This window comes from Panthera pardus, unplaced genomic scaffold (assembly GCF_024362965.1).
Source record: "Panthera pardus isolate Hobbes unplaced genomic scaffold, ASM2436296v1 HiC_scaffold_20, whole genome shotgun sequence".
Classification (NCBI taxonomy): Eukaryota; Metazoa; Chordata; class Mammalia; order Carnivora; family Felidae; genus Panthera; species Panthera pardus.
In genome coordinates, this window is record NW_026526766.1 from 33,749,750 (window position 1) to 33,777,525 (window position 27,776).

Sequence of the window (27,776 nt, forward strand, 5' to 3'; positions counted from 1 at the left end):
ATTGGTTGCTGTAGAATGATTACAGATCAAAAACAAAAAGATTATATCCCTTTTCAAGAGCAAATGAGTAGCAAGAGCAGCTGAAATCTTGAGGAAACAAAGATGTTCTTTTCATGCAAATATTTTAATGATAAAACTGCAGCAGGGAGATAAATACTGAAACTACTAGCATTTGTGTGTGTGTGTGTGTGTGTGTGTGTGTGTGTGTGTGTGTGTGTGAAACTTGCTAGATTTTTAGCTTTGAGGAAAGGTGATTTTTCTTCCCCTTAGAGTTGGCCCTGAGACATGAATACTCCAGATCATTTTTCTTCATAGACTCTGAGCATAGAAAAGTGAGTTCTGCAATCAGCATTCTTCTGCTGCTTCCTTTCAGGCAGGGCAATGAAGGGCTTCCTTATCTGTGCACAGAATCTTTAGCAGGAAGCTTGATCTTCTGCTCTGTCCTAATACACTGTCCCAGGGAGGCCTACCAAGGAAAGTCAAAGGTGGATTCCCCACCTAGAAGACCATTGCCCATCAAGTTGTTGCTTCCCTGTCCCGAGGACTTCCCCACAGGACCTCTGCTGCAGTACAGTAACATTATAACATATTGAAGCATCTTTATTCATGGGTTGATGAATGGTGTCCATCTCGATATGATGTTATGCTTGGGAAGAGGGAGATACAAAGAGCAAACCAGTTTCCTGCTTCATTTTTGAATGTTATTCCTCCATTTATTTGAGAAATATTTAGCTTGCTAGTCACAAGGATATCCCAATAAAAATAATCCATTCCTTGCCCTGAAGAAACCTGGATTATTATAGTGTAAAATGAAGACTGCAATCCTTTGTAGTATCAGCGACTCAAGTACAGCAAACAGCAAATCAAATCTTCCCCATAGTGACAGGCACTTGTCTCACCTGTAACATTGGCCTTCCATGCTCTAGCTACCCCCAGACTGTGACATAACCAATTTCAAACAATGCCCCAGTATCACTAGTTCCCTCCATCAGTGGTTTAAAAACAATGCAAATAAAAGAAAGGTAAATCTTTGTCAAAATGTAGGAGAAAAAAAGCCTAGTGGTCTTCTTGAGTCTTTATAATATACCCATTTAATATTCATATCTAAAGTATATCCACTGAATTGTACACTTTTAAACGGTGAAATTCATAACCCATTAATTGTATCTTAATAAATGATAAGGAAAAACACATGGAAATATATCAAATACATTTATTTTTTTGCCAGGAATCACTATTCCTGTCAATAAATAAAAAATTACCTCTATCACAATCATGAACAGCTACCTATTTGGGTTCTCATATAGAAAGCAAAACTTCTTCGATGTTTCAAGTTAACCTAATTTTGACATGGATGACTACAGTTTTGGTTTCAGAAAACCTTCCCCTTTATTCATCAGTTTGTTTTTGTCTAGCAAGTCCACTTAAAAAAACCCATCAGCTTTTGCATAATGTTAGATACAAAAACTGGCTGAATGACTTCAACCACATCGGTCAACTTCCCAGAAAATGTATTTTCTTCAGTGAAACAACAGGGCTGGACTAGATTCAAAGATTTTAGAAATCTTCAAATATAACTCCACAGTGGAAACTTTATGACACAGAATTCAAACCTCTGAAACTTTAGGACAGCTTTTTTTTTTTTTCTTTTGTAAGATAATGGGAGAATCCTTGAGCTGTGACAGGGAGGATCAATACAGAAGGAATAGAAAAGGAACAAAAAAGGAAATCAATGCCCAGTTGCACAGCAACACCCACCAACTCCAATATTTAGGCTGAAAATTTTTATTCTCCTCATGTCTCAGCTGATGACAAGGAGGTCAATTAATTACCATGGTGGGGGGGGGGAAACGAGACTGAGTTCTCCTACCTTTGCTAATGCAGCACCCTAACTGCTGTTAATACAAAGGGAGGTAGCATTTCACTGTTCATTAACCATACTAATTATGGTTTCTCAATCACTTCAGCCATGTCTGCACTCCCAAGTTATAGAACACCAATAGAAGAGATTGGAGTTAAGCTTTCAAGGAAGGGGTAGAGGCATCACCACAATGAGAAAACAAAAATGGAAACCTGGTACCAGAACCTCATCTTTATAACATCTACTTTTAATTGTGTTTTATAATAATCAGAGAACCAGAATCCCAGGGTTAGAGAGAGAAAGAGAGAGAGAGAGAGAGAGAGAGAGAGAGAGAGAGAGAGAATCTACAAAGGTTACCTACCTAGTGCAATCACCCATCTGATGCTAAACTTCTGCCTCGTCAATCCAGCTCATTAAATTATATGCCACTTCACATACTGTTCAATTTAACAGAAATAAAAGCTCGAGCTAAAACAAACAAAACAACTACAATGGGCCCTGAAACTAATGGAAGTAAATGTATATAGGCAAAAAGTTTGTATATTCCTGCCAACTTGAAATACGGCAAACTTCTGATTGGGAAGTAATAGCTTCTATCTTTTAAAAACACTTAGCAGCTTTTATATGAAATTAAGTTGTGGAAACTTAAAATAGGACTTTGCATAGATGAAAGAATGCCTTAAAAATCTTAAGGAAAAATGTCACTTTATATCATTTTAATATATTTATGAAGCTTAATGTATTGTAGTGAACAAGTTTTCCCTTCATCATGGGTCTTACCTAAATAAAGTTGGAATCTAGTGATATGCAGAGAGGAAGGCATTTTGCCAGCATGTTTCGCTTCTTTTAATCTCCAATTTAATTTAATTTATTTATGAGAGAGAGAGAGAGAGAGAGAGAGAGAGAGAGAGAGATCACACACAAGTAGGGGAGAGGGGCAGAGGGAGAGAGGGAGATAGAATTTTAAGCAGGCTCTATACTCAGCATACAGCCCGACAAGGGACTCAATTCCACAACCCTGGGACCATGACCTGAGCTGAAACCAAGAGGCAAGACACTCAACCAACTGAGCCACCCAGGAGCCCCAATATTTAGTTTTAAACAAGTAGGTAGACTCTGGTCTACAGTTTAAAAGACAAGAATAAGTCAATACCGATTATTCCCTCTGAGAGTTAAGACTGAGTCTTTAGACCTTTCAATCCTTCCAACCTCTGCTTCTGCTTTCTCTCCAGCTCATTTTCCTAGGAAATTGGTCAAGATCAGAAAACACATGAAGTCACCTTTTATAAGAAAATTCATTGAGTCAACCTGGTGGATTGAGGATTTCTAGTCCAACTAATCACATATGTCTATGTTCAACAAGGTTAGAGTGCAGTGCTAGTTTATTTGTTTTCAGGTATAAACTGTAATCTTTCATCATCTTTAAACTTGCTAAATAAAAAATAAATAAATAAACAAGAACATGAAGGGGAAGGCTGGTTATAAAAGCTCTTACCCAAAAGAAACCAAGTCCTTTTTTGTTGTTTTAAAGAATGTCCATGATATTGAAAAACAAAAATAAAATATAATTATATCAATCAGAAATTTGAATCAACACATCTTATTTGGAATCAGAAAATACTCATGAATATTACAAAACTACCTTAATAGATTATCACATAAAATGTGTTTTATTTTAAGACCATAATGAAAACAATTGTGGAAGGAACCATCACAGGGAATTATTTATAGTGGTCAGAACATGACTCTGACACCAAGCCATGTGAGTTCATATCCCAGTTCTGCCACCTACTAGCTGCATGACCTTTGACAAATTACCTAGCTTCTCTCTTTCGGTTTAGTCCCTTCTTTTATAACATGGGGGTACTAATAGCACCTGCTTGGCAGGACTGAATGAGTTAGTATATGTAACATGTTGTGAAGACTGCCTGGCACATATTAAGTGCTAAACACATGTGTTATCATTATTGTCTCTATAAAGCTGATTCTAGACTGTGAAGCACTACAGAAAAGCTAGGCAATATTACCACCTTTAATTTAATTAAATTAAAACTTAATTTAATTAAAATTTAATACTAAATGTTACATAGTTTAATACTAAAGAAGAAGGTATGAAGGGATATTTTGCAGGCAGGAGTGGAGGAGAGGGATGAGGAAAGGGAACATGGGGTGAAGAGGGGAAGAGAGAGATAAGGGGGAGAGGATAAAGGAGATTGAGGGGATGGAGGAGAGGATGGGGACGAGTGGGGATGGGGGGGGAGGAAAGAAGAGATGAGGGGGAGTGGATGAGGGGAGGAGGAGTGAATGAAGTCAAGAATCTCCATGAGCCTCTGACTGGAGTTTGGATGAAAGATGAATGCCCACCATTAAGGAAACTTACTTGGTAAGTGAGAAATAACACAGTTCTGATTATACCACATGCCTAAACTTTTTAAAGCCAAATACTCCAAGTGCTGTATCTGTGATGACAGATTCCCAAGGCATTGCTAAATCCACAGGTTCATGTACTGTCTTAATGCTTACAACTGTCCCTTTTATCCTCTTTGTTCTCCCCAACATGGTGGCATGCCCAACAATTACTTTTCATGTAGAATGACAAACTATTTAGTCACAGTAGACAAATCATGGCAAATAATATTCCCACTACTTTTATTACATCTAAACACCAAATACATAAACAAGTAAAGACATTCTTATTCTGTTGGGCAGCGATAGGCTCTCCTTGCCCTAATCCCTTTTAGCAGCATTATTAAAATTCTCCCCGAAGCTGTACTCAGAAGTGACATACAAACAGATGCATTCATTTGATCCCTGGGAGTACTTACGGCTTTAGGAGTAGAAACAGGAAATCATTTCCATGATTTGAGAGTACTTTTGAGATCACTTAGTGCAGACCCTTCAGTGTTGGTGTCCCAGCCTTTTAAGAATGTAATCACCTTTCTCACCTCACCTCTGAGCAGCATGACCCAGACATTGCAGTGACAGGCACAGAACACATTGGGGTCCCCTGAACAAGCCATGCCCCTTTTCATCTCCATGCCTTTGTGTGTCAATCTCCCTCACACTGGGGTCTTTTGGTCCTAGCAAACTTTAGTGATTCCAACTCACATGCTCTCTGAGAAGCCTCTCCTAGGTACCGCTCCTTCTTAAACCTCCTCTTCTGACCATCACCCACTATGTCTTCGAAAACTATGGACTTATCCAGGGAAAAACTTACTTCTTGACCCTTTTTTCTTTTTCTTTTTTTTTTTTTCCACTTTCTAGTAAGTGTTCATCAAACAGATGAAGGCATTCCAACTAACTGATTCTCTTATAAATAAGGAAACTGAAATCAGAGGAGTTAAACAGCTTGTCGAGGGACATTCAGATTCACAGCAAAGACCTGAGGCAGGTTCTACTCTTCAGTGAAAATGAGTCTTACTGGGTACTTAGTGTGGATTTAATATCCATAAATTCTATTACATACAAAATATGAAAAGAACTTTGCAGACATCATAACCACCTTCCATTTTCATTACTGCTCACCTTCTCATTGCTTTCATAGAACCCATTTTTGGAAAAAGGAGAACGGGATGTTATGCAAATAAAACAACTTATGGAAAAAATGTAGTGTTATTAGATGACTAATTGGTAGGTCACGAGTGTAAAGTTCACAATACTGAGGGGCATATGTGTTTCCTGTGTGCCTGTTTTGTACAGAAAGGCAAAGAGGTTAGGCGCCTGAAATATATTCATCTGCATAACAACCTTATGAGTAGATGCTAATATTCTCATCTTAAGTGAGAGAGAACCAAGGCTACAAGAGGTGAAGTAGCTGGTTCAGGGTCAAACAGCACAGTGACTAATTGGCAAAGTCCAAATATGAGCCCCGGTTTTCTTGACTTCTGACATTCTCCCCAGCATCTGATACTGTTCCCCTCCACATGGACATCATTCTGGCCCTAAAACCCCAACTTCATTTTAAAATCAAAACAAAACTCAGAAAATAGGCCTTTTTTTTTCTCTTTCTATAGTTTCTTTGAAGTTGAAAGCTTGTTTTGGAACTAGAAACACTTCAGGATTAATTGTTTCCTGAGAGGTTTGGGCTCCACATGGGAGCAGGTGGAAAGACAATTTGGACAACATCCAGTGATGGTCAAGGGCCAATTAGTTATGGTGAACTTGTATGAGAACAGGGATTGAGAAACAAGACAGGAGTTATAGGACATTCCCCCGAGATGAGTATGACTCCCAGAAGAAAAAAAATAAATAAAAGGATCAAGGATAAACCATATGGAGTTTAAGGTTAGTAAGGGAAAAAAATATTTGAGGTTAAAAAAAGATAGTGGGAACAGGAACATTTTAAAAGTTCAAATACAAATAAGTTTCGAAACTTGAGAATTTGCTTGAAGTTTGAGTTCTAACAACTACACAAGTTCAAAAAGATTAAAAGGCTATAAACACATAGACACACCCTGGTTTTGGATGTGTTTCTTCTGAGGGGAGCTGCTGTTTCTTTGTGTCCTACCAGATTTGTTTACAAGGTGCAGAATGGCAGCCAGCTGGGAAGAGACTCTCTGTACTTTTATATCTTACTCGATGATGCTGGTTCTTAGCTATGATCCAACCCCGGCCCCCCTCCATCTTCTCGGATTGCCAACTGGGAGGCCCATCCTGACTATAAAAACTGTACTGGGAGTTTAATCAGTAGGTACTTTTGAGTTAAATCTGAGGGGTCTGTACTAAAATGTATTCACTTCTGTACTGTCTAAAGATAATAACTGTCTATTTTCTGAGAGAAAAGTTCTGAAAATAAGGCTTCACTGCTGATAAATCAGGTGGGGATGTCAACTGAGAAAGCAGCTCTTTTTACAGAGAGACATTCTTTGTTCTATTCACTCCTGTTGTTGGTACTAGCAATTTTGATCACAACAAAGAGCTTCTGTGAACTGTAAATTTAGTTAGAAATCGATCCAGACACACACTTTGGTTAATTATCTGCTGCATGCCCAGTGGTGGGCTTGCCACCAGGTGGCCAGCAGCACACAAGGAAGGCCTAACACCTGACCAGGAGAAGCTTCTATTCCAACACCAAGAATGATCAGAATAAAAGAAAAGGCAACATAGTAAGTGCCGATTACAGTGCACCAAATTAGCAAATTTTCTTTCTTCTTCCTTTAGTATTGTTTATTTTATTGAATTCAACCAAGTACTATGGATTTGACCAATGAAAGGGATGGGAAGAGGCCAGGGTTTCACTGAGTCTAATACATACATTATTTTTCACATTTTAACATCTCTGAAATTGATGTGCATCTTACAAGTGATGGGCCTGTATTTAATGAAATAATAGCTACTGAGACTACTAAGCACTTTTATCAGGGATTCTGCTAAGCATTTTATATGTATCCATTTATTTTTAATTACATATGAGGTGTTATGATTAGTTCCTTTGCAGACACGAAACAAGTAATAAAACAGAGGTTCAGTTATTCACATAAGGTCATACAGCTTGATCCAGCAGCCAAACTTAGGCAGCTGGAATCCAGTGCCTATGTCCTTACCCACTGTGCCACCCTAGTCTCACTGTTAGCTCAATGACCATAGGGCCCTGAATGGCAGGCAGAGGGGTTTGGGCCCAGGCAGTAAAACAGCTGCGTACTCAAGGATGTAGGTAACGGCTTCCTGACCCAAGCCCCTGATCCTAGAATATCAGGAGATTGTGCTTTGGAATAGTAAACTTAGCCATTCATCCCCCATGAAGGAAGCTGGTTTACCCAGCCCAGTATAAAAAATGTAGTAGTTTTTAAAAGTAGTAGTTCTTACTACTTTTTGTTTTATGAAATCATTTATTTTTCTCATTACATCACACAAGCTACCATATTTGCTCAAAATTAAAAAAAAAGCAAACTATTATCTCATGTGGCTCATGTATCAATATTTAAAAATTAAGGCTTTTGCTTGGTCTATTCCACTCTTCAACTTTGCCTAAGAGATGAAAATAAGGGGGCTCCTGGGTGGTTCAGTCGGTTAAGTGTTCAACTCTTGATTTCGGCTCAGGTCATGATCTCATGGTTCATGCATGGGTTCAAGCCCTGCATCGGGTTCTGTGCTGACAGTGCGGAACTTGCTTGGGATTCGGACTCTCTCTCTCTGCCCCTACCCCACCTTCCCTCTTTCTCAAAATAAATAAATGAACTAAAAAAAATAAGAGAGAGAGAGAGAGAGAGAGAGAGAGAGAGAGAGATGAAAACAGATCTCTGTCATCTACTACTTTCTTCCTTCAGAAAAGTAAGTCGGAGGAGCCACTTCGAAAAAATTTAGTACCTTCAAAGCTGGAAAAAAAATCACCTGTGTGTGTCTGGTTTCTTATTTGTATCTGTGTAATGCTCTAATGCATGTCCATCCTCGTGAGTTTACAGATAAATTATAAACTAATTGAAAGCAGAACTGACAAGTGGTTTTACATTATGAATGCTTGGAGATTTATGAAACATTTAGTAATGAATGCTTTAGGCCGACAGATGCACTGTGGCACACATGGCCAAATATACCAAGAGCCTATTCCTTGGGAAAATAGAAATTTTTTCTTTTGTGGCTATTGCTTTGATGACAGTTTTGTCCTTTTACAAGGAAATGTAATATTTACCTCTGGGAATGAAGAAACTATCTATGGAGAAAATAAATGTCATAGGAAGCATGTCGGGAAAACCACTGGGTTTTCCCAGGGATAGTCATGCAGCACAAATTGGTAACCATGATATTTTCATAGAAATTTTTAGTATAAATATTGATCTAGTTGGGGACTTAGGACTAGATTTATAGAAAATCAGGCCATAGTAAGAAGAAAACAGCAAAATATTTAGGTCTCTAGAGCAGATAGGTTGAGGCACAGCGTCCTTTTAACAATAAGAAGGAATAAATTTGGGACACCTGGATGGCCTACTAGTTAAGCACCCATCTCTCGGTTTTGGCTCAGGTCGTTATCTCATAGTTCCTAAGTTCAAGCCCCACACTGGGCTCTGTGCTGACAGTAGGGAGTCTGCTTGGGATTCTCTCTCTCTATCCCTCCCTGACTCACAATTTTGCTCTCTCTCAAAGTAAATAAATAAACTTTAAAAAGAAAAAAGAAGGAATAAATTTGTGATCTGGTTGCCACGTTCTAGGCATGTAACTCCTTTCTCAACTTTGTTCTTTATCCCTGAGATGAAAGGGTTCAACTACAGAGGTTCAGCTCTAAGCACGTAAAAATATGATATAAGCAGCATTTTTAGATATCTCTATATGTCTTGGCACTGTCTTGATATATTTCCTTATTCATGAAGGAAATATTCTATCTTTTTCTGTTACCTGTCCCACTAGAGTATTGTGAAAAATTTAGCCTTCTAGACAAAGGTGCCACATACATGCTGTTACTAAAACAGAAAGACAGGACACCAATATCTGGAATGTTTCAGATAAGAGGCTCATTATCATCTGCATAGACAGGAAATGTGAGAGTGTTGCCATGAGTACAGGAAGAAAACCTCAGCCCATCTGGATGCTAAATGATGGAGGACACTTGAGTGCTGAGATAAAAGATAATACACATCCACAGATGGTAGCAAAGACATTGGTACTGGGTTTTATGGTGAGAACAGAAGAGGTCAAAGGTAGGCCTTCTGAGCAGCACAGTTTCTCACTCTGCTCTGATCCAACAAAAAGACTGCTCTTAGAGTAGTTTTAATGTCTATGTTTAAGATAACATTACTGAGAGAGATAGTTATCACTCATTTGAGGCTAGATGGCAGATAACTACTTACATCTATTTGTAAGTCAGCTGTTAGGAACTTGGAAGAAACTGTGCAGTTGTAACTGTATTTAAAAAGAGGTTATTATCTCAACCCATGTATGAAGTCTATAATGTACCTGAAGTACAGTATGGATATTGGGATTATTTCTATCTACAGTATGGATACTGGGAAATGCAACTTGAAGACCAAATTGGGAGATGGTTTCACATCTTCTCTGACTTTGTAGCTTTTCTTGCTAGTGACCACTGGGATGCCTTTGTGTTGAGGTATTGACTAGTGGGGATGGGGTGAATATATCCACTCAACAGTGAACCAACTCTCTTTTTTTAAGTTTATTTATTTATTTTACGAGAGTGACAGAGACAGAGACAGGAAGGAGAAGAGAAAGAGGGAGAGAGAGAATCCCAAGCAGGCTCTGCACTGTCAGCACAGAGCCTGATGCAGGGCCCAACCACAAACCACGTGATCATGACCCAAGCTGAAGTCAGACACTTAACAAACTGAGACACCCAGCTTCCCCAAACATCTCCATTTCTAACAATGCTATTTGCATGCTTAAATAATTTGAACATGTAAGAATTGATATACAGTCCCCTAATTATTCTTCCTGTCTCCGTTTTCTTTTTTTTCCATTATGTACATGGATGACAGATTAATTTCTTAAGAAACCACCACGTTAAGTGTGCTCTGTATTTTCATCATACTTTGAAGAACTTTGGGCATAGGACTGATTATATTTTATTATAATTTTGCACTGACAGGCCTGTTCAATGAGAAAGTATAGTACTTGATGGTAGGTATGATAGGAGCTTAACACTATTAATTTATAAATAAATACAAACAATTACTTCACTATAAAATCTTTCACTGGCTACGTAAAATTAGTGCAACCTTTCAGCTACCATTATTGAGCCCCTTATTTTACACACACACACACACACACCCTACAAGTATGTCTTGAAATTCATACAAATATGCATACATATTCTCTAATTCTCATAGTAACACATTTTACACATGAGAAACTCATAGGGTTATATTATTATGCAAGGTTACAGCCATACCAAGTGTTCAAATCAGAATACAAATTTGTCTGAGTCCAAAGTCCATATTCTTTCCACCATCAATCCACCCCAGGCTTGCCAATGGTGTCTGGCAATGAAAGCTCATTACAATTCTTGGCCCTGTTCATTGCCTGACTTCATTTCACCCAATTCCCCACCAGAAACAATTTGATCCATCATAACACGTATACTTAGTGCTTCCCCCACCTCCAAATATACTTATACAAACTTATCACCAGGATGCCTTGTTAAAATGCAGATTCTGATTCAGTATGTTTCGGATACTGCCTAAAAATCTGCATTTCTAATAAGCTCCCAGGGATGCTAATGTTGCTATTCTGTAGTCCACACTTTGAATGTAAAAGTCCAGAGCATCCTTGAAAGTGACTTTGATCCTTCCTACCACAAAATACTCTTCACTCCTTTTCTTCTTAGCTCCACTACTGGTACCACCTTTTCTTCAATACCTTGCCCAGTTTCTCATCTCACTCTGATCTTTACTAAATCCCAAAAGCATTCCATTAGTATTTCGAATTAGCAACTTGGTATTCTTTTTATTATTTTTGCATGTATACATTAATTTTGCCTGCTAGACTTCCTGGAAGTAAAGGTTTCTTATAAATTCTACATTCCTCCCAGAACTTAGCATAGTGCTTTCCTGTGGTAGTATGGTGGATAATTACTGGTTCCTCCTCCTAGCTCACAAGCCCCTTTCCATAGTAACTTCCTTTTTTTGAACTGAAGGAAGAAGCAAGATCTAAATAGGTGCACTGCTAGCAGCTATGTCCTCATGTTTGTCTCCACAACAAAATGAGTCAAATGTAAGAGTTTGTTCTCTTACATTTGGAATTTTACTGGAAAGAAAATTGTTGCCTCTTTAGGGGGACTCTCTGTTAATGAAAATATGATCAAAGGCCACATTTTCTATACATGAGTGGGAGAAACAAAAGAAGTTGGCACATGCAATGGGAAGAATGCAGTCAGTCCAGATAAAAGTACAAAAATAAAAATTTCAAAGAGGATGTCGGGTGATCTCCAAAATACCTCAGTTAGAGACAACAGTGTTTGAAGCATAGCTACATTTTTAGCCTTTGGCTCTATAATAGACAATTTCTAAAAAAATAAATTCATAATAAGTAGATAATTTATAATAAATAAAGCTAAGTCCTCTTTTCCCCCCTTAAGCAGACTGTAGGAGCTGTAGTGACTTACAATGAGTCTACTACAAATAGGATTTATGTCTATGATATTGATAATGGTAATGTTGACTGTGATGCCTGTCAAATGAATCTTATACATTGGTTTATTTGCCATTTCAGGGGATGGTGAAATGAAGGCTGGAGGATGATACTCTGTCATATATTATCCTAAACCAATAATGTTTCTTAAATTGAAGTCTTCAGAGCACCTGCATCAAAGTCCCCTGAAGTGCTCTTTTAAAATGGACACTCCCTGGGAGAAAATATTTGCAAATTATATATCTAATAAGGAGTCACTATCCAAAGTGTACAAAGAACTCATACAACTAAGTATCAAAAAACAAACAGCGGCGCCTGGGTGGCTCCGTTGGTAAAGCATGCGACTTCAGCTCAGGTCATTGCATGTATATGCACTGGGTTATTATTCAGTCATAAAGAAAGAAGGAAATTCTGCCATTTGTGACAACATGGATGGAACTTGAGGGCAATATACTAAATGAAATAAGCCAGACAGACAAGGATAAGCACTGTATGATCTCACTTATATGTGGAATCTTAAAAAAACAAATTTATAGAAATAGAGAACAGGTGGGAGATAGGGGAAAAGGTTAAAGGTGGTTAAAAGCTACAAATTTCTAGTTACAAATAGGTCCCAGAGGTGTAATATACAACATGATGACTATAGTTAACAATATTTTATATTTGAAAGGTGCTAAAAGGTAGATCTTAAAAGTTCCTATAAGAAAAATGTAAGGTGATAGATGTTAACTCAAATAATTATGGTAATCATATTGTAATATATACATATATCAAATCATTATGTTGTATACTACAAATTAGTACAATGTTATATGTCAATCACAACTCAATGAAACTTAAAAAAAAATAAAACAGACATTCCTGGTTGTCATGGCTGACCTACTAAACCAGCATTTCTGGTGAATTTTAATTAGACTTCCAAAATTTTCACAGTCATTAGCTAAGACTTTGTCTGGTAAGATCTATACATACTATTCTTTTTTTTTTTTTTTTAATTTTTTAACGTTTATTTATTTTTGAGACAGAGAGAGACACAGCATGAACGGGGGAGGGTCAGAGAGAGAGGGAGACACAGAATCTGAAACAGGCTCCAGGCTCTGAGTGGTCAGCACAGAGCCCGACGTGGGGCTTGAACTCACAGACCGCGAGATCATGACCTGAGCCGAAGTCGGCCGCTTAACTGACTGAGCCACCCAGGTGCCCCTATACATACTATTCTGTATCAGTCTAAAGATTCACCAGCTAATGTGATGGCTTTGAGAGTGATACCAACTTTCAGGAGAACTTTATTCCCTGCATTCTATATGCCATCCTCAAATCATGGCTACTTAAGTTCAAGTAAAACTTTACAGTCTCATATCAGAAAGTGAAAACTGTAAGTATTTATAATTATTTTTAATATACAGTGCTCTTGCTACTAATTTCTCAGGTCCCTTCCTCCAGCTGTCATTAAATCCAATGTCTGAGCCCAATTTTCTTTATAATAAAGGAAGTCTCTCACATGATATAAAAACACTGGGCCATAATCTAAACCTACTTCTTCCTATTCTGACCTCAGAATAAGTACAAACAGCTTCCATGTCTTCAACCTCTGTTTCAGTGGTAGAGTCAGAGTAGCAAATTTTGTTTCATGCCTCTTGAGAAGTCTGAGTAATCATTAATTCATAGTGATTGTGCCAAAATAATTAGATGTTTGAAGGTAATGTGCCTTGTCTTTCTTTCATGTTCTTTACTATAAGCTAGTAAAAAAAATTTATTCAAATTTATATGAAAGATAACAAGTAAAATAATTTTTTTCAAAATGTTGTTCTGTGGCCTAAAATATTACATAGAGGTCTTTATCCTATTATCACAGATGAATACAACACTTAACTATCTCCTTCATGGCTGTTAAGGCACAGTAGAGTCAATTCATGCCCAGGGAGCTTTAATCATAGACCATCGTCATGATAAATGGTGAAAAGTCAGTGTGGGCTATCATGCCAATGGCTACTAGGGGAGTTTTTAATGGGAACATTGGCAGCATGCAGTTCATAACTACTTTCAAGGAGTACTTCTGATCTAATGGCTCAATGAGTATTATTATAGTATCTTTACATGTAGTATTTCTAGAGAAATTCCACTTTAAAGGAGGCCGGTTACTGTAGACCATGGATACAACTGAGATTGTTTGAGTGATGCAAATATTGCTAGTGGTTTAAAGCTGGAGGACCATGGGGCTACTGACACATTTTATTTAGTCAGCATAGTACTTTAAAATAATCAAAAACTAAAGATTTGAAGACTTCAGAAAGTCCATGCAAATATCCAGATTACCACAGATCCCACTGCTCCACATTCTCTTACATGGAGCTTCTTCATGTAGTTAATATCCATGTAGTCACTAGAGCTTGGGGCCCCTCTTAGAAGTTCTCACTGAAAGGACAGAATCTTAGGACTGGTAGGGACTGAGAGCTCATCTAGTCCAACAGCTGCATTTAAAGTTGATACAATAAGCACTTGTGATGAGCTCCGGGTATTGTAGGTAAGTAATGAATCTACACCAAATTCTACACCTAAACCTAACAGTAAACTGTATGTTAGCTAAATGGAATTTAAATAAAATATTGAGAAAGAAAAGAGTTGATACAACAGAAACCAAGAGAGATAACAGGGATGTGTTTTAAGATTCCCATTAGGTAAATCAGTAGAAACTCTTCATGGTGGTATTTGGACTGCTCAGGCACCCAACAATCTGTTGTTATTTGGCACAATAAGGCTTGAGTTGTACTTTTTAATCTTATGCTAAGTCAAACTTGGCCTAAAAGAATAATGATGGTTCAGTTATCAATTCATGAGTTGGTTTCAGTATGAGTCCCTGTTGCTGGGTGGGGAATATCAGAAAATTCAATTTTAAAACTTTCTGCTTGATAAATACCACAATATCCAAATACACACAAATATACAAAGACTTTTCATTCACTTTCATCAAGCATTCACACAGAATCTATAAGGATTCTGAAATTTTAAGATACTATTCAGTTCACCATTGTTTCAAAAATAGGCAATATTCCAGGAACATATGGCTATCTTAATATTAAGTCTAGCATTATTTTAAGGCTGAAGGGTAAAATCATGTACACACACATGGACATGGACATGAACATGGACATAATCAAAGGGTTTTCAGGCCATGGAAGACTAAGTGTATGGAGAAATATCAACTTACTCCCTGTCATCATGCTTTTTCAGGGAGGCCTCTGGCCATGAATCAATATATTTGGCACCTATCTGATATACGAGGAAGCTTATCAATACAATATAGTATATGAACTTAAAACCAGAAAAGAAAAATCAACCTCATTAACACCGGCTATAAACACCTTTTAAAAGGGCAACTACTATATTGATTGTACAGACACTTTTCAGTCGCCTATTTGTTATCAACTTTTATATCCTATTTGGAGTCATATTTAAAAGAAAAAGCACTGATGAAGTTATTTTTTTAAGAATATGGTCAAAAAGAAGAGGGGGGCAATTCTTGAAATTACTGTCAAGTATAAACACACTGAAATACCTCATATTCCTGGGAAAACTTCAAGTTGTCATTTGCTTTCAACCTTTCAATGTGATCTGCAAGTTCCAAGATAGGAATTGGAGGATGGCTAGCCATACCTATTAAAAGGAAAGAAGAAACACATTTGAAAACAAATGAAAACGATGCTAACTATTCCAAAATATAGAGAATACTATAGTTAGAAATGGCCTGAAGACATGTGAGTAGTAAAGATGTTTAATGTGAGGAAGCAGGCAGATAGTTTGGTTACTCAAAGCAGGACATGCTCTGGAAGGATGAATTTTGTAGCCAAATGAAAAGTCACCAAGCATGATCCCCAGACTAACACTCCTAGTGTAAAAGAAAGCGTTATTGTGCTATGAATTAATGCAGTTAGCTAGCGGAGAAAACTGACAGTCAGGCTTGATGTCAACTTCTGCTTTGAGTAATGACTGTTATGTCATTTCAAACTCCTTCTCCTGCACTGTATGAAATGGAAATCGTGTGGAATTAAATGGTGTAAAGTGAACTAAGAAAACAGACACTGAGAAAGGCCTAAAAGGGAAAGAGTATAGTAGCTTGATAGGAAACATAAAGTGACTTATGCATAATCAAGGAAAACTAACTTGAAGAATGAAGGTTACCAGGGTAACCGGAATCATCTGAACCTGCAAAGGAAATGATGATGTAAATAAAATAAAATAGAACGGATTTGTTAAAAAAAATGAAATGGATAGTCTGATATACTTTTATAAAGGACTGATAAAAACACTACATGTTTTTACAGGATTCACTATACATTGTGACTTGATTAAGATCGCTTTAATAGTTCACATACCTGAAGGTGATTGACATTCACATGCAAACATGGGCACAAAGAATGGCATGCACCACAGTTCATAGACGATAATCACTGATGACAAAATCAGACACCAAACTGAGTTTCAAAAATGTTTCCACTAGTAGCAGATTGTAGAGGTTGGGGCCGTGGCCTTCACCTGGACATTTATAAATGGCCACACACTAACAGCTTTATGGTATTTGCCCCAGGTCCCCAAGTTTCAACTCCCAGCAAACCTACAATCTACTTCAGGTGTAAACATCTTTGTCCATGAATGGGAAATGAATCCAAGAGAGTGAGCAAATGGTCAAAGGACAAGGAGTGAAAGAGGATGGAAAAAGAAAGAAAGCAGTGACAGGGGCGGCACATCTTAGTTCCGTCTGCCAGCTGAAGTGAGATTAATTTCACAGATTCCGTTAAAAATAATCTATCACTAATTTGGTGATTCCTGGGTCTTTCCAATGTTTTCGCGCTTTTCATGTGATTTACATTTTATTTCTTTGTGATGAATTTTTTATAAGTACCATGAGAGAGCATCGCTGACTCATGTCTTATGGATACAAATTCCAGCTGGCTAGAAAAACTTGAACTAGCATGCCCCCAGGGAAGCCTCTGAAACTGAAAAGGAATGGGGGAGGAGCTCAAACTGGAGGTCATGTTGACATTCTGCTGTCCTGAGACTCTCTGGAAGGTGTTAGGCTATGGAATGGTGACCATTAAGTCAACATGACATGTGATTACTTTATGGGCATTTTAGGAATTATGCCATTACTGAAAGCCACCCAGTAAGTTCCTGTATCTCAAATGCCAAATTATCAATACTTCTGGTAAGTAAAAAACTAGTTTGCTTCTTCTAGACAATTTCATCATTTTTGCACAGTGCTATGATAGGTGGTGTTTTAGCATTTATGGCTTCCAGTCAACTAAAATCTTGGTGGAAGATCCAATAAAAAATGAGTTGGCTGAGAAGTAGAAATTCTTTGTTGCTGATATAATTGTGTATTTGGATCAAAATGTTGGAGGCCATTTCTGGAACTTTTCCAAATAGATGGTAGAATTGAACTAATTTGCATTCTGTGGAGGGAGGAGATGGGTGACAGTGGTCTAATAATTAAAGTGATCTTATCCAGATGAGGCACCCCCAATGACAAGAATGGAAATGCGAAGGCACAAGAGACTCTAGGCTTATCTGGAAATGGAAATGGAATGATGTGGACATCCATTACAGTGCTTCAACAGAGAAAATAAAGAGACAAAGATGTTTAGACCTTTTCGAGCGAATCGTGGGAGAGAGTTATTATCATATATGGACTGAGTGGTGGTTTGGCTAGAGAGGGAGGACACAGAGCCAATCAGGGAGGCGTAGGGGACTGAATTACTGCTCAAAGCTGCAAAAAGTAAAGCCAGTTGGAGATGGGAAAAGTATTAGTATAACAGCAGTAGAAGACCATAATAATCAACCAAAGATGTGATCAACATATTTACTTTGGAAGCTAGTTACACAGAAATGCAAGTAAGCCTGTACTGACTCATCACCTAAATCAGGACGTATATATAATATACAGATACCTTAGCATTCAAGAACTATCATTTAAGACACATAAGTATGTATTATGTTGCACCAAAATTCTTGACAAGTAAAAACGCCAGAATGGATGTTTCACAGGAAGGGGAGGAGAACGTGTAGGACTCTGATGATATAGGAGAAGACATCCTAGACTAGAATATGGGTAGGAGTTCTCTTTCTGGTTTTGCCATCTCCTAATAGGGACAAATCACTCATTATCAAGAACCTCATTTTTTTTTAATCTGTAAAATAAAACCGCAGAGCTAGGTAAATTCTGGAGTCACTTCCTTCTTTATAACTACCACTTGTACCTCATGTAGATAGGATTTCTAAACATATGGAACAGAGAAGGGTCTCATCTACACAGTTCACAGGCAAAGGTTCTAAAAGTTCTTGTAACTTCTCTTTGAGATCTAAGGAACATTTACTTCTACAAAACAGAAAATGCATGCAATTGAATTGTCTACTTTTTGAATTATTTAAATTCAATACCATTTTCTTTAGCTAACCAAAAAGTATGATGCTATGTCATGTATTTGAAACAAATAAACAGCATCATAAAAATTATGCTACGTAATAAATCAAGGATGAAATTCCTCTAACGTGAAACTCCAGCTCATACCAGGAAAGAATCACCAAGGATCTTGATTCCCCCCCCAAACTTTTCCATTGTCCATCATGGAAACAATTTTATATGATATAATCAAGCATGTTAGAGTCTGAATAGATAAGCAGACACCAAGAAAACTGTGATGTTGACCTCAATATAGTATCTTTTCAATCTTTTGTCTGGGCAACATGGGTATTTCTCACAGTCTACAAACCAATATTTTATTAGAAAAGAATTTTTACATTAGCATCATTTGAGGTGCTTTCAAATTCCTTTTTTCCAGGCTACACACCAGACCAATTAAGTCAGAATCTCTGCGGGTGTGAACCAGGTGTTGATCTTTTTAAAGCTCTCAAGCCATGGCTCCCAGTCCAATGGAAATTATCTTGTTGGGGGGGGGGCGCTGTAACTCCATGTATTCATTTTTTTCCACTCAAAAATTTTATTGGCGTTTACAAGAATGCAATATGCTTTTTTTCAGTAATACCTTGAATTTGCTCTGATTCTCTATTGAGCACGCTTTAATACTTTAGCTATTATTAGTAGCAAAGAACTTGAATTGCAGCTCACAGCTGATAAGGACTTGCCTGGGTCATGACCTTATCAGTTCAAAGCTACAAATGCACAACATAAGTGCACTTTAAAGGCACACGTTGAAACTGAACAGTGTTCTCATTTTGGAGCCATGATATCCACAATATACTCTGTCAGCATGAAAAATGGATGTAGTCACTGAGATTTGCCTTAAGTTGGAGGAAAAGCCATGATGGCTACTTTTAATAGGAAACATATTTGTGATAGTAATGTCATGAGGGCTTCCTTATAAGAACTGGAACTTTAAAACCATGGCATTTTAAGCTGAGAGGTATTTTAGAGATCACTTAAGCCCAGCATTTTCATTTTACACAAGAAGACTCTGAAGTCCAGAAAAGATAAATGACCTCATGCATTAGTCCATCTAGTAAATAAAATCTTAAGTGGTTTTGGCATCTTACTACTGTATTAATTCTGGAATGGCAGTTACAATCTTCTCAAGCAGGGCGCAAAGTCTTCAGGGGCTGAAGGGGACAGATTGGTAAGGTAAATGACTGAAGATGACAAGGTAGGGCATAGCAAACACCTTCACAAACAAATGCACTCATACTCATTTCCTTGCAGCAAGCAGCCTTCTATGACTGTCTTTCATTTCCCTACTTTCAAAGGAGGCTCTAGAAAAGAATATTTTTCTATTATATGCAAAATAAAAATATGCATGAGATGAATGGCAACTGACATTCAGTCTCAATGTCAGGGTCATGTTTAGCGCTGGTGTAGATTGTGGAGAACTTGTACAAGGGTCAAACTATTCAGCTCTAGTCGATATCTTCCAGGGAGAATTGCAGAGCCATGAGGTAAGACTTTTCAGGTTTTCAGTAGCAACTGCAAACACAGATTATGATATGTTTTCATTGTTGCCTCAAAATTTTGCTGAAACCCAGTGGGAGTCAAAGACAGGACCTCTGCAGGACACATTTGGCTAACTAAATTGTGACCTCTGTTTTAAAACAGCAAAATGTTCCTTTCTCGTGTAAATTAAAATCCAAGTAGGTTGAGAGTAACATCATGCTTGTATCCACAAGACCATGGGCTAGACATCAGGTGTGTATGGTGGGGTGTGACAATGTATACTTCCTGCATGGGTCACCCCTTGGGAGTTCATTTATTTCTTCTTCCTTTCCATATTAATTTTATCAGTTAGGAAAATGACTTCATCAAGGTCATCACTATTAGTAAAACTAAGGCTACGTGGAGGATTTGATCCTAGATCTTGTCACTTCTCATTTAGGACATTTTTCATTATGCCATACTGTCTCTTATACCACTTAACATCCTGAAGGAGTGGTGCCATGTACATAAATATTGGTCTGTGAGAATGTTTGGGCTATTTATGTCCTGACACAGAGATCTCAAGCATCCTCAGTTTATAGAAAATGTGTCAATAATAGCTTCATTTAAAGATATGTCCCATGGTCGGGAAGAGGTAAAAGGCACTCCTACACACACCTGTATTTTCCAGTCACCTCTTGTCAAAATGTTGTGGGTTTCCATGAGAACCGGAACTAAAAATATACTAACGGTATACATTCAAAATGTTAAAACTGTAGGGGCCCCTGGGAGGCTCAGTCGGTTAAACGTCTGACTCTTGACTCCAGCTTAGGTCATGATCTCATGGTCACGAGTTTGAGTCCCACATGGACCTCTGTGCTAACCATGTGACTCTGGGATTCTGTCTCTCCCTCTCTGTTCCTCCCTTGCTTGTGCTCTTTCTCTCTCTCTCTCAAAATAAATAAATACATTTTAAAAAGTGTTAAAAAACTAGTAGTATTTGGAAGATTTCTTCAAAAGCTCAATTTACAATGCTTTTGCCTTCTAAAAGTTGTTTTATTTTGCTAAGTAATCTAATCAATAATATCTTCAAATAACTTTATCTAGAGAGAGACGTTACCAAATACTTGCCTTATTTTTAAATTTTTTAAAATCTTGCATTTAATACCAATAGCCACTGTATAATTATTTTGCTAAGTAATGATTTTGAGGTCACTAATAATGGTGAACATCTTTTAGATGATTTTTTTTTTATGTTAGGATATATGTGTGATGATTCAATACTACTCTCTTCATGGTTTTCCTTTCCAAAAACTGTGATGAAGTGTGGAGAACAATTTGTGGTCATGGAACAGGGAGAAAATAATTTGTTCATCAAATCAGTGATGCATCTGTGTCAAAAATGTAGTTCACTAAGTTAACAGTCACAGGGAGAAAATTAGTTTGTAAAATAATGGTCAGATTTTAACATAATTTATGTACTTTTTAGAGTACTCTGAATGATATACAAATACTCTATGTTTACAATTTGTCTCACAAATGAATAATGAATTAAAGGCAAAAGAGAACACTGATTTATAAGATATAATTGCTATGTGGCAGGACAATAATGAGAATTTGACTTAATCCATGACTAGGATCATCATTAAGGGAAAGGTGTTCCAAGAGTGCTTTTTCAGGTAAGCAGTGGAGAGCATAAATAAAATTCATTTTTACATAGGTTTCTCAAAATGGAGAATTTGAACAAACTGTATTTCTTTATATCAAAAATGTACTATTTCTATTCAATGAACCATAGTTTTTGAGGTATAACATACAAAGAACACACATGGTGTTCTTAAGCAAGGTCGTATATGTAAGTTTCTTATGGTACAAAATATGAAGATAAATATATGTATAAAAATGGATCTTGTTAGCATTGATCCAATTAATAGCACTAATGGATCAGAAGAGATGCCTCAGAAGCTTTTAAAGCCCGTTCAGCTGCTGTGCAGACATTTCTGCTGCTGAAACTGCTATTTCTGATACGGTAACTTTTTACCAGTTTGGTTTTGTTTTTCATAGCCCATCAATCACCTACCATCCATGTATGCTTTAGGGAAAAACATATTAAGGTCATCCTCAGAATGAAAATGAGGCTCTTATGTTGTACATCTGACCATCAATTTTTAAATTTCTTTTCTTAAAAGGTGCAAGTACACATTCTAGAAGTTTTTGTTGTTGTTTGAAGTTTATTTATTTATTTTTTTTGTGGGGGGTTTGCAGAGAGAGGCATGTGAGAAGGAGTACAGATACTGGAAGAATGAAATTCGCAGGAAAAAATGAAGAAAATTTCTGATGGAAACTGACAAATCAATGAAAGGGCACAGGGAGGAAGAATTTTACAGGCACAGGGAAAGGTGGTGGCTGGTATACAATATGAGGCCATTAGCTATGTGTTCTCATACAATTTTTTTTTTTTTGTACTAGAAAGAAGGCTTATTTCTCTGAGATGCTGAAATTCTAAATTTGCTTTGTTGGGGAAAAAGTAGATATATGAACACATATCAGTAGCTTCTTTGGTTTTCTTATTCATCACCATCTTGGGATGATATTATATTTATTTTCATCATTCTGTTCAATGCTGCAGGCTGTGGCTCAGAGGGGCTGCTACACTGCAAGTAAAGGCTTTTTTACAATATTTCAGAAAACTCTGTAATTGGCAGTCTCTATGAAAATAGTAAATGTGCCTACCCTAGGACCCTGTAATCGCCATTTCCAGGTGTCTAACATTTGGAGGTAGCAACAAAGAGGTGAAAAGATGCGGGCTCAGTACTGCTCACTGCAGTATCATTTGCAAGAGTAAAACATGGAAAATAGCCCCCATTAATAAGGAATGAGCCACTACATTTTGTGTCATCTGTAGAACAGAATAACATCAATACCATTGGCTGCTAAGGAGATAAAATCTAACACACTAACTTGGGAAAAGGTTTATGTTTATACAGTTAAATTTTATTTTTATTTTATTTTTAATTTTTTTAACGTTTATTTATTTTTGAGACAGAGAGAGACAGAGCATGAACGAGGGAGGGGCAGAGAGAGAGGGAGACACAGAATCGGAAGCAGACTCCAGGCTCTGAGCCATCAGCCCAGAGCCTGACGCGGGGCTCGAACTCACGGGCCGCGAGATTGTGACCTGAGCTGAAGTCGGACGCTTAACCGACTTAGCCACCCTGGCGCCCCTACAGTTAAATTTTAAACCAGACAATTTTATGTATTTGCACCTTTCTTTCTGTCTATATACCTGCTATACAATTATTATCAATTAAAGAACTGTATATACATGTAAAAAAGTCTAGAAGGATACTTATGGTGGCTATTTCTAAAGGGCAAATTTGGAGCAGTTATAGGAAATCTTTTACTTATATTTTAAATATGTCCAAAAAAAAAAAAAAAGAAAATTTAGAAGCATGGGGACATAGAGTAGGTTTTCTTTTCTAAAAGCGCTTTTTTCACCTTTTCCAATTTATGAAAATTTTGAAACATAAAAAATATTTGCTATAATGCACACCTGTGTAGCTACAACCTATCTACAAAATTGTTAGCAAGCTTATTTTCTATTTTAATTTCCCCAATAAACATGTGCTGCTTTTGTAATCAAGAAAAATAATTATTGAGAAGTAAGGGTAGTAAGACGACTTGGGAAATTTTGGAGAAAAAAAGGGAACTTTTCCTCCCAACCTAGGCTGACTGGGCACAGTTCAGTTCAATTTTGTTTAACATGTAACTCATCTGTGAATCCATCTTGATGCATACCCAGCTTCTGCCATCCACAAAGATTTATGAGGTTTAATACAGCATTCTTTTAAAATCATCTTTTAAGTATTTCCCCCTTCCTCTACAGACCTTAAAGACTTGTAAAACTTGGTTAGCAGTTAGTAACTTTAGCATATTCTTCTACGACATCTCCTCTCTCCTTTACTCATTTTATCCAATCTTACATTTCAGGTGATAAGTCTAACCTTAGCTAAGTGATACCTTCTTGCCCACTGGTACTCTAATTTTGTAGGCTATGGGTGATACAAACATTGTATTTGAAATACACGTTTCATACTTGTTCTGCCTGAGCCAGTACACCAATAACTGATGACTTATACATTATTTTAATAGATTGGGTAGTTCAGGTTTTAAATACAACTTATTGTATACTGCCACCTGAACTTTAACACACAGTATTCTGGCTAATAAACACATTCATGGAAAATACCTATGAGCAGAGGTACCTGCTCTCAGTCAGGAAGATGTGAGTCTTCCTCACCCTGTTCAAATGCTTGGATATAGTGTTTCACTAATACAGCAACTATATTGTCATCTGAAATTTGGAAAGTGAACTAAAACCATGTTTTTTCTCCACATCCCACAACCTTGCAAAGATGTTTATACTGAATGCAACAGTTTTCTCTGCCTTTACTTTGCCTTAGTGGAGACACAGTGGACAGAATTCTGACATTTCTTTTCCTGACCCAGAGATAGGGATGTTTGTGGTACTGAGGTTCAAGGTATATTTCTTTGAAGTACTTACATGTTCAGAATTCTGTATTTATATGAAATTTAGAATGTATTTTCAATACCTTTGGAGTATTGGGTAGAATTGAGGGAAAATGTCTGCCTCCTTATATCTAGGCTCTTCAACAAGAATAAATACTTAAAAGTAAATAGTTTTTTCATCCCCAAGAATTTTTTGAAAAGAAAGGAGAATTCATAGAATTAGTGAACTGACTGATGTGCTTCCTTTACCTTCTGAAATACCTACTGAATTTCAAATGGAAATGTTTGTTTGGTATTTTATCTTCCTCAACAGATCCATCAGAAGTGGAAGTAAATTTGCTTTCATGAACAAGTTCAGTGCTAGGGCCTCATTATATAAATCACAGGTTTTTTATTTCTTTGAAAGTCATTTGTTCGAAGTTAAAATCTGGATGGCTAATCCTCTACTTAGGAATACCATTAATAAGTATTGTCAAATTTTATGTTTGTGGATAAATGATTATACTTCCAAAGGTATGATGTATATAAAAGCACATTTCAGACAGTGAAATGGTTTAAAATCCAAAACTTAAGGAGCGTCATATCATTTGCTGTGTAACCCCTACTATAGGGTCATTTTATTGCATCATCCAGGAGAGCCCTTGGTTATTTGTGAACAAGAGGCAAGGAAAAAGCACAGAAAGGTTTGGTTAACAACCCTGCCTTCTGCTCTAATCCCCTTGGCAAGTAATTAGACAATTTGTAGCCATTGCTTAGAATCTCTACTGATTGAAACAAATGGTCACATTTCTATGAATTCCACATTGACAGCTGGGTCTAGTTTTTTTTTTTTTTTTTTTTTTTTCCTTAACTGGTGAAATTTTCAAGACAGCAGGCCATATCAGAGAGCACGGGAGGGAAATACACTGATTCAACAAGCCAAGCTCATGCAGATTGCTTACCTGAGCTAAAAGGCACAACACAGTGCTTCTTCCTGAGCAGAAGTGCTAGGACCTTAGGACAACTTCTCCTGCTTTATTCTCTTCCTCTACTAAATCTCCTCTCCCTCTTTATTCATCTTGCCCACTTTATTCCATTACCCATTTGATGTAATAAGTCTAACCTCAGTTAAATGATACCTCCTATAAACTCAGGTCCCCACTGTGATTTTGTAAAGCTATTGGTGAGCTAACCAATGTCCCTTCAAATGTAAGATTCATTCTCCTTTCCAAGGACTTATATGAAATTTAATAGATTCTTTCCATAAATGGATCTAATATTCACATATATACTGGGGAGATTATATTCTTTACAGACTTTTTTTTGGATTTAACCATATTTGCAAAATTACCTGTAAAAGTGAGAAGTACTTCTAGATGGAGGTGTCTCGGTTGAAGGCATTTCTATTTCCTTGTTTGTAGTTGCCTGTACTCTGCTAATAATCCTGTCTACACAGTTCTCATTCATACTTCCTATTTTTTTTTTAACTTTTAATGCTTATTTTTGAGAGAGAGACAAAGTGCAAGCAGGGGAGAAGCAGGCTCCAGGCTCTGAGCTGTCAGCACAGAGCCCGGCATGGGACTTGAACCCACGAACTGTAAGACCATGACTTGAGCTGAAGTCGGATGCTTGACTGACTGAGCCACCCAGGCATCCTTCCTACTTCCTATTTATGCCTGGAATATTCTGTTAGTGCCAGAGTAGATGAAGGATAGCACTCCTATTGTTTTTCGTTTTTCTTTTTTTCTTTTGGAGCTATCTTTGCCTTTTCACTCATCCTATACTATGCTTCTATCTCTGCCTGAAGACCAAGGTTGATTCCAATACAAATCATACTTTCCATAAAAGCCAGAGGAGATGGGGGCAGGGCTGAGCAGCAAGGTATTAAGTAACAATCATTTTCTCCATTTCCACAACATGCTGCTCTTGCAAAGGAATCATGTAATGCATCATCTCTGTGGCTTTTAGGTCCTCTATACCCTGGTTTAGTCAAATTGAAAAGTACATGAATTCCTGGGCCCATTATCAAGAAGTTGCCTACAGCCTAAAGAAGTCAGTACACTACTATTTCAAAAAGTGAACCGAGAAGGTTTACTACAAGAAACTCAGTATCAAGATGCCTTAATGGGACACCTAGACAGAGACTCAACAGGGAGCACCTAAGGGATTACAGTGACCCAAAGGACTCTATGAGTTTATTCAATCATCATTACATGTGCATAGTATACATTTATCAGCCTTTAAAAAATACACACAGGAGATTTTTGGCTATATGAACATTTTCTACTGCCTTTTATGCTGATGGAGGTAGATCTTTGCTTTGTAAAAACTGATTTTTAAAAAGTCTAACCTCATTTGAAATAGCATTTTACACACAACTCACATTTATGATGATGGTTTGTATAGCCACTTTGAAAATGCCAGACACTTCTTTCAACTTGTTACTAGTTACCATGATACATTCACAGGTAAAAAAGAAAACATGTCAAATATAATAGACTACATTTTCAATTGAGAGTAAGTCACTGCAGTGTGTAGTTTGATAAATTTGAGGTATATACTACTGTGAGTTAGCATGTCCATGTGACACAACATTTGCCAACAACTCGGGGAATGATAACACAACCAAATTTTAATCACACTTCTTAGATCAACTCTTTATTTTCTTAGTTGTCCTTGGGCATTATGACTGTGCCACTCAGTTTTAGATCTCTTTATCATTTATTATTTTCCATTCATTTGGGATAAATAAAATTTATTTTAAAGAAAGCAAAATAGAGCTAGTCTTGAATTAACAGTACTGTACAAAATGCCCCTCAGTGGTAAAGATAGGTTTCTTCTTAAGCATTTAATATTTAGAAACAAGTATTCTTATCCTCAGTTACTTTATGTATCTCCCCAGTAAGAAACTCAACTTGGCCAGTGACATTTAGTATAGGTAATATTTTAAAAGAAACTAATTTTTATCTCACTTTGTTTCTTTCCCTCTCACCATCCTCCTTTCTTCACTTTCTTCATATAGACACAAATCAATAGGAAAATACAGAATAAGTTTGTTATTTCCCAATAGAATGAATGATGTGACATCCATCCATCGATCCATCCATTCACTTTTATAAGATGAGAAACTGAATTCTTGACAGATAGGTATCATTAAAAATAATAAACTCTTAATCCCCCACAATGGTAGATATTCTTATAAGACTATAGTGTTTCCAAAATTTGAAGATGAATTACTTGTTTTCTCTTGTCTATTCCACCTCAGATTTGCAAAACAAACTTTATTTCCTTTCCAGACTTCTGTTTGGTGACTCTCAATAATATTACAATTAAAAAGCAGGATAAACAAAACTTTTCTAAATAAAGTGACATTCATCTCTGAAAGCATTTATCAGTCGGCCAAAATGCTTTCAG

The 27,776-nt window shown here is 37.0% G+C and overlaps 1 protein-coding gene across 34 annotated transcripts in view; it reads right to left on the reverse strand.

The window, feature by feature from the left end:
- PTPRD (protein tyrosine phosphatase receptor type D) overlaps positions 1-27,776 on the reverse strand; it is a 1,374,111-nt gene that overhangs the window by 96,962 nt on the left and 1,249,373 nt on the right. For 19 of the 34 annotated variants that reach the window (XM_053907924.1, XM_053907923.1, XM_053907918.1 and 16 more), the window contains 2 exons: positions 16,097-16,138; positions 15,492-15,589 (listed from right to left, as the gene is read on the reverse strand). In XM_053907924.1, the coding sequence (XP_053763899.1) occupies positions 15,492-15,589; positions 16,097-16,138 (140 nt within the window). The remainder of the gene's footprint in view (positions 1-15,491; positions 15,590-16,096; positions 16,139-27,776) is intronic. The other 15 variants (XM_053907920.1, XM_053907916.1, XM_053907921.1 and 12 more) reach the window with 1 other exon arrangement.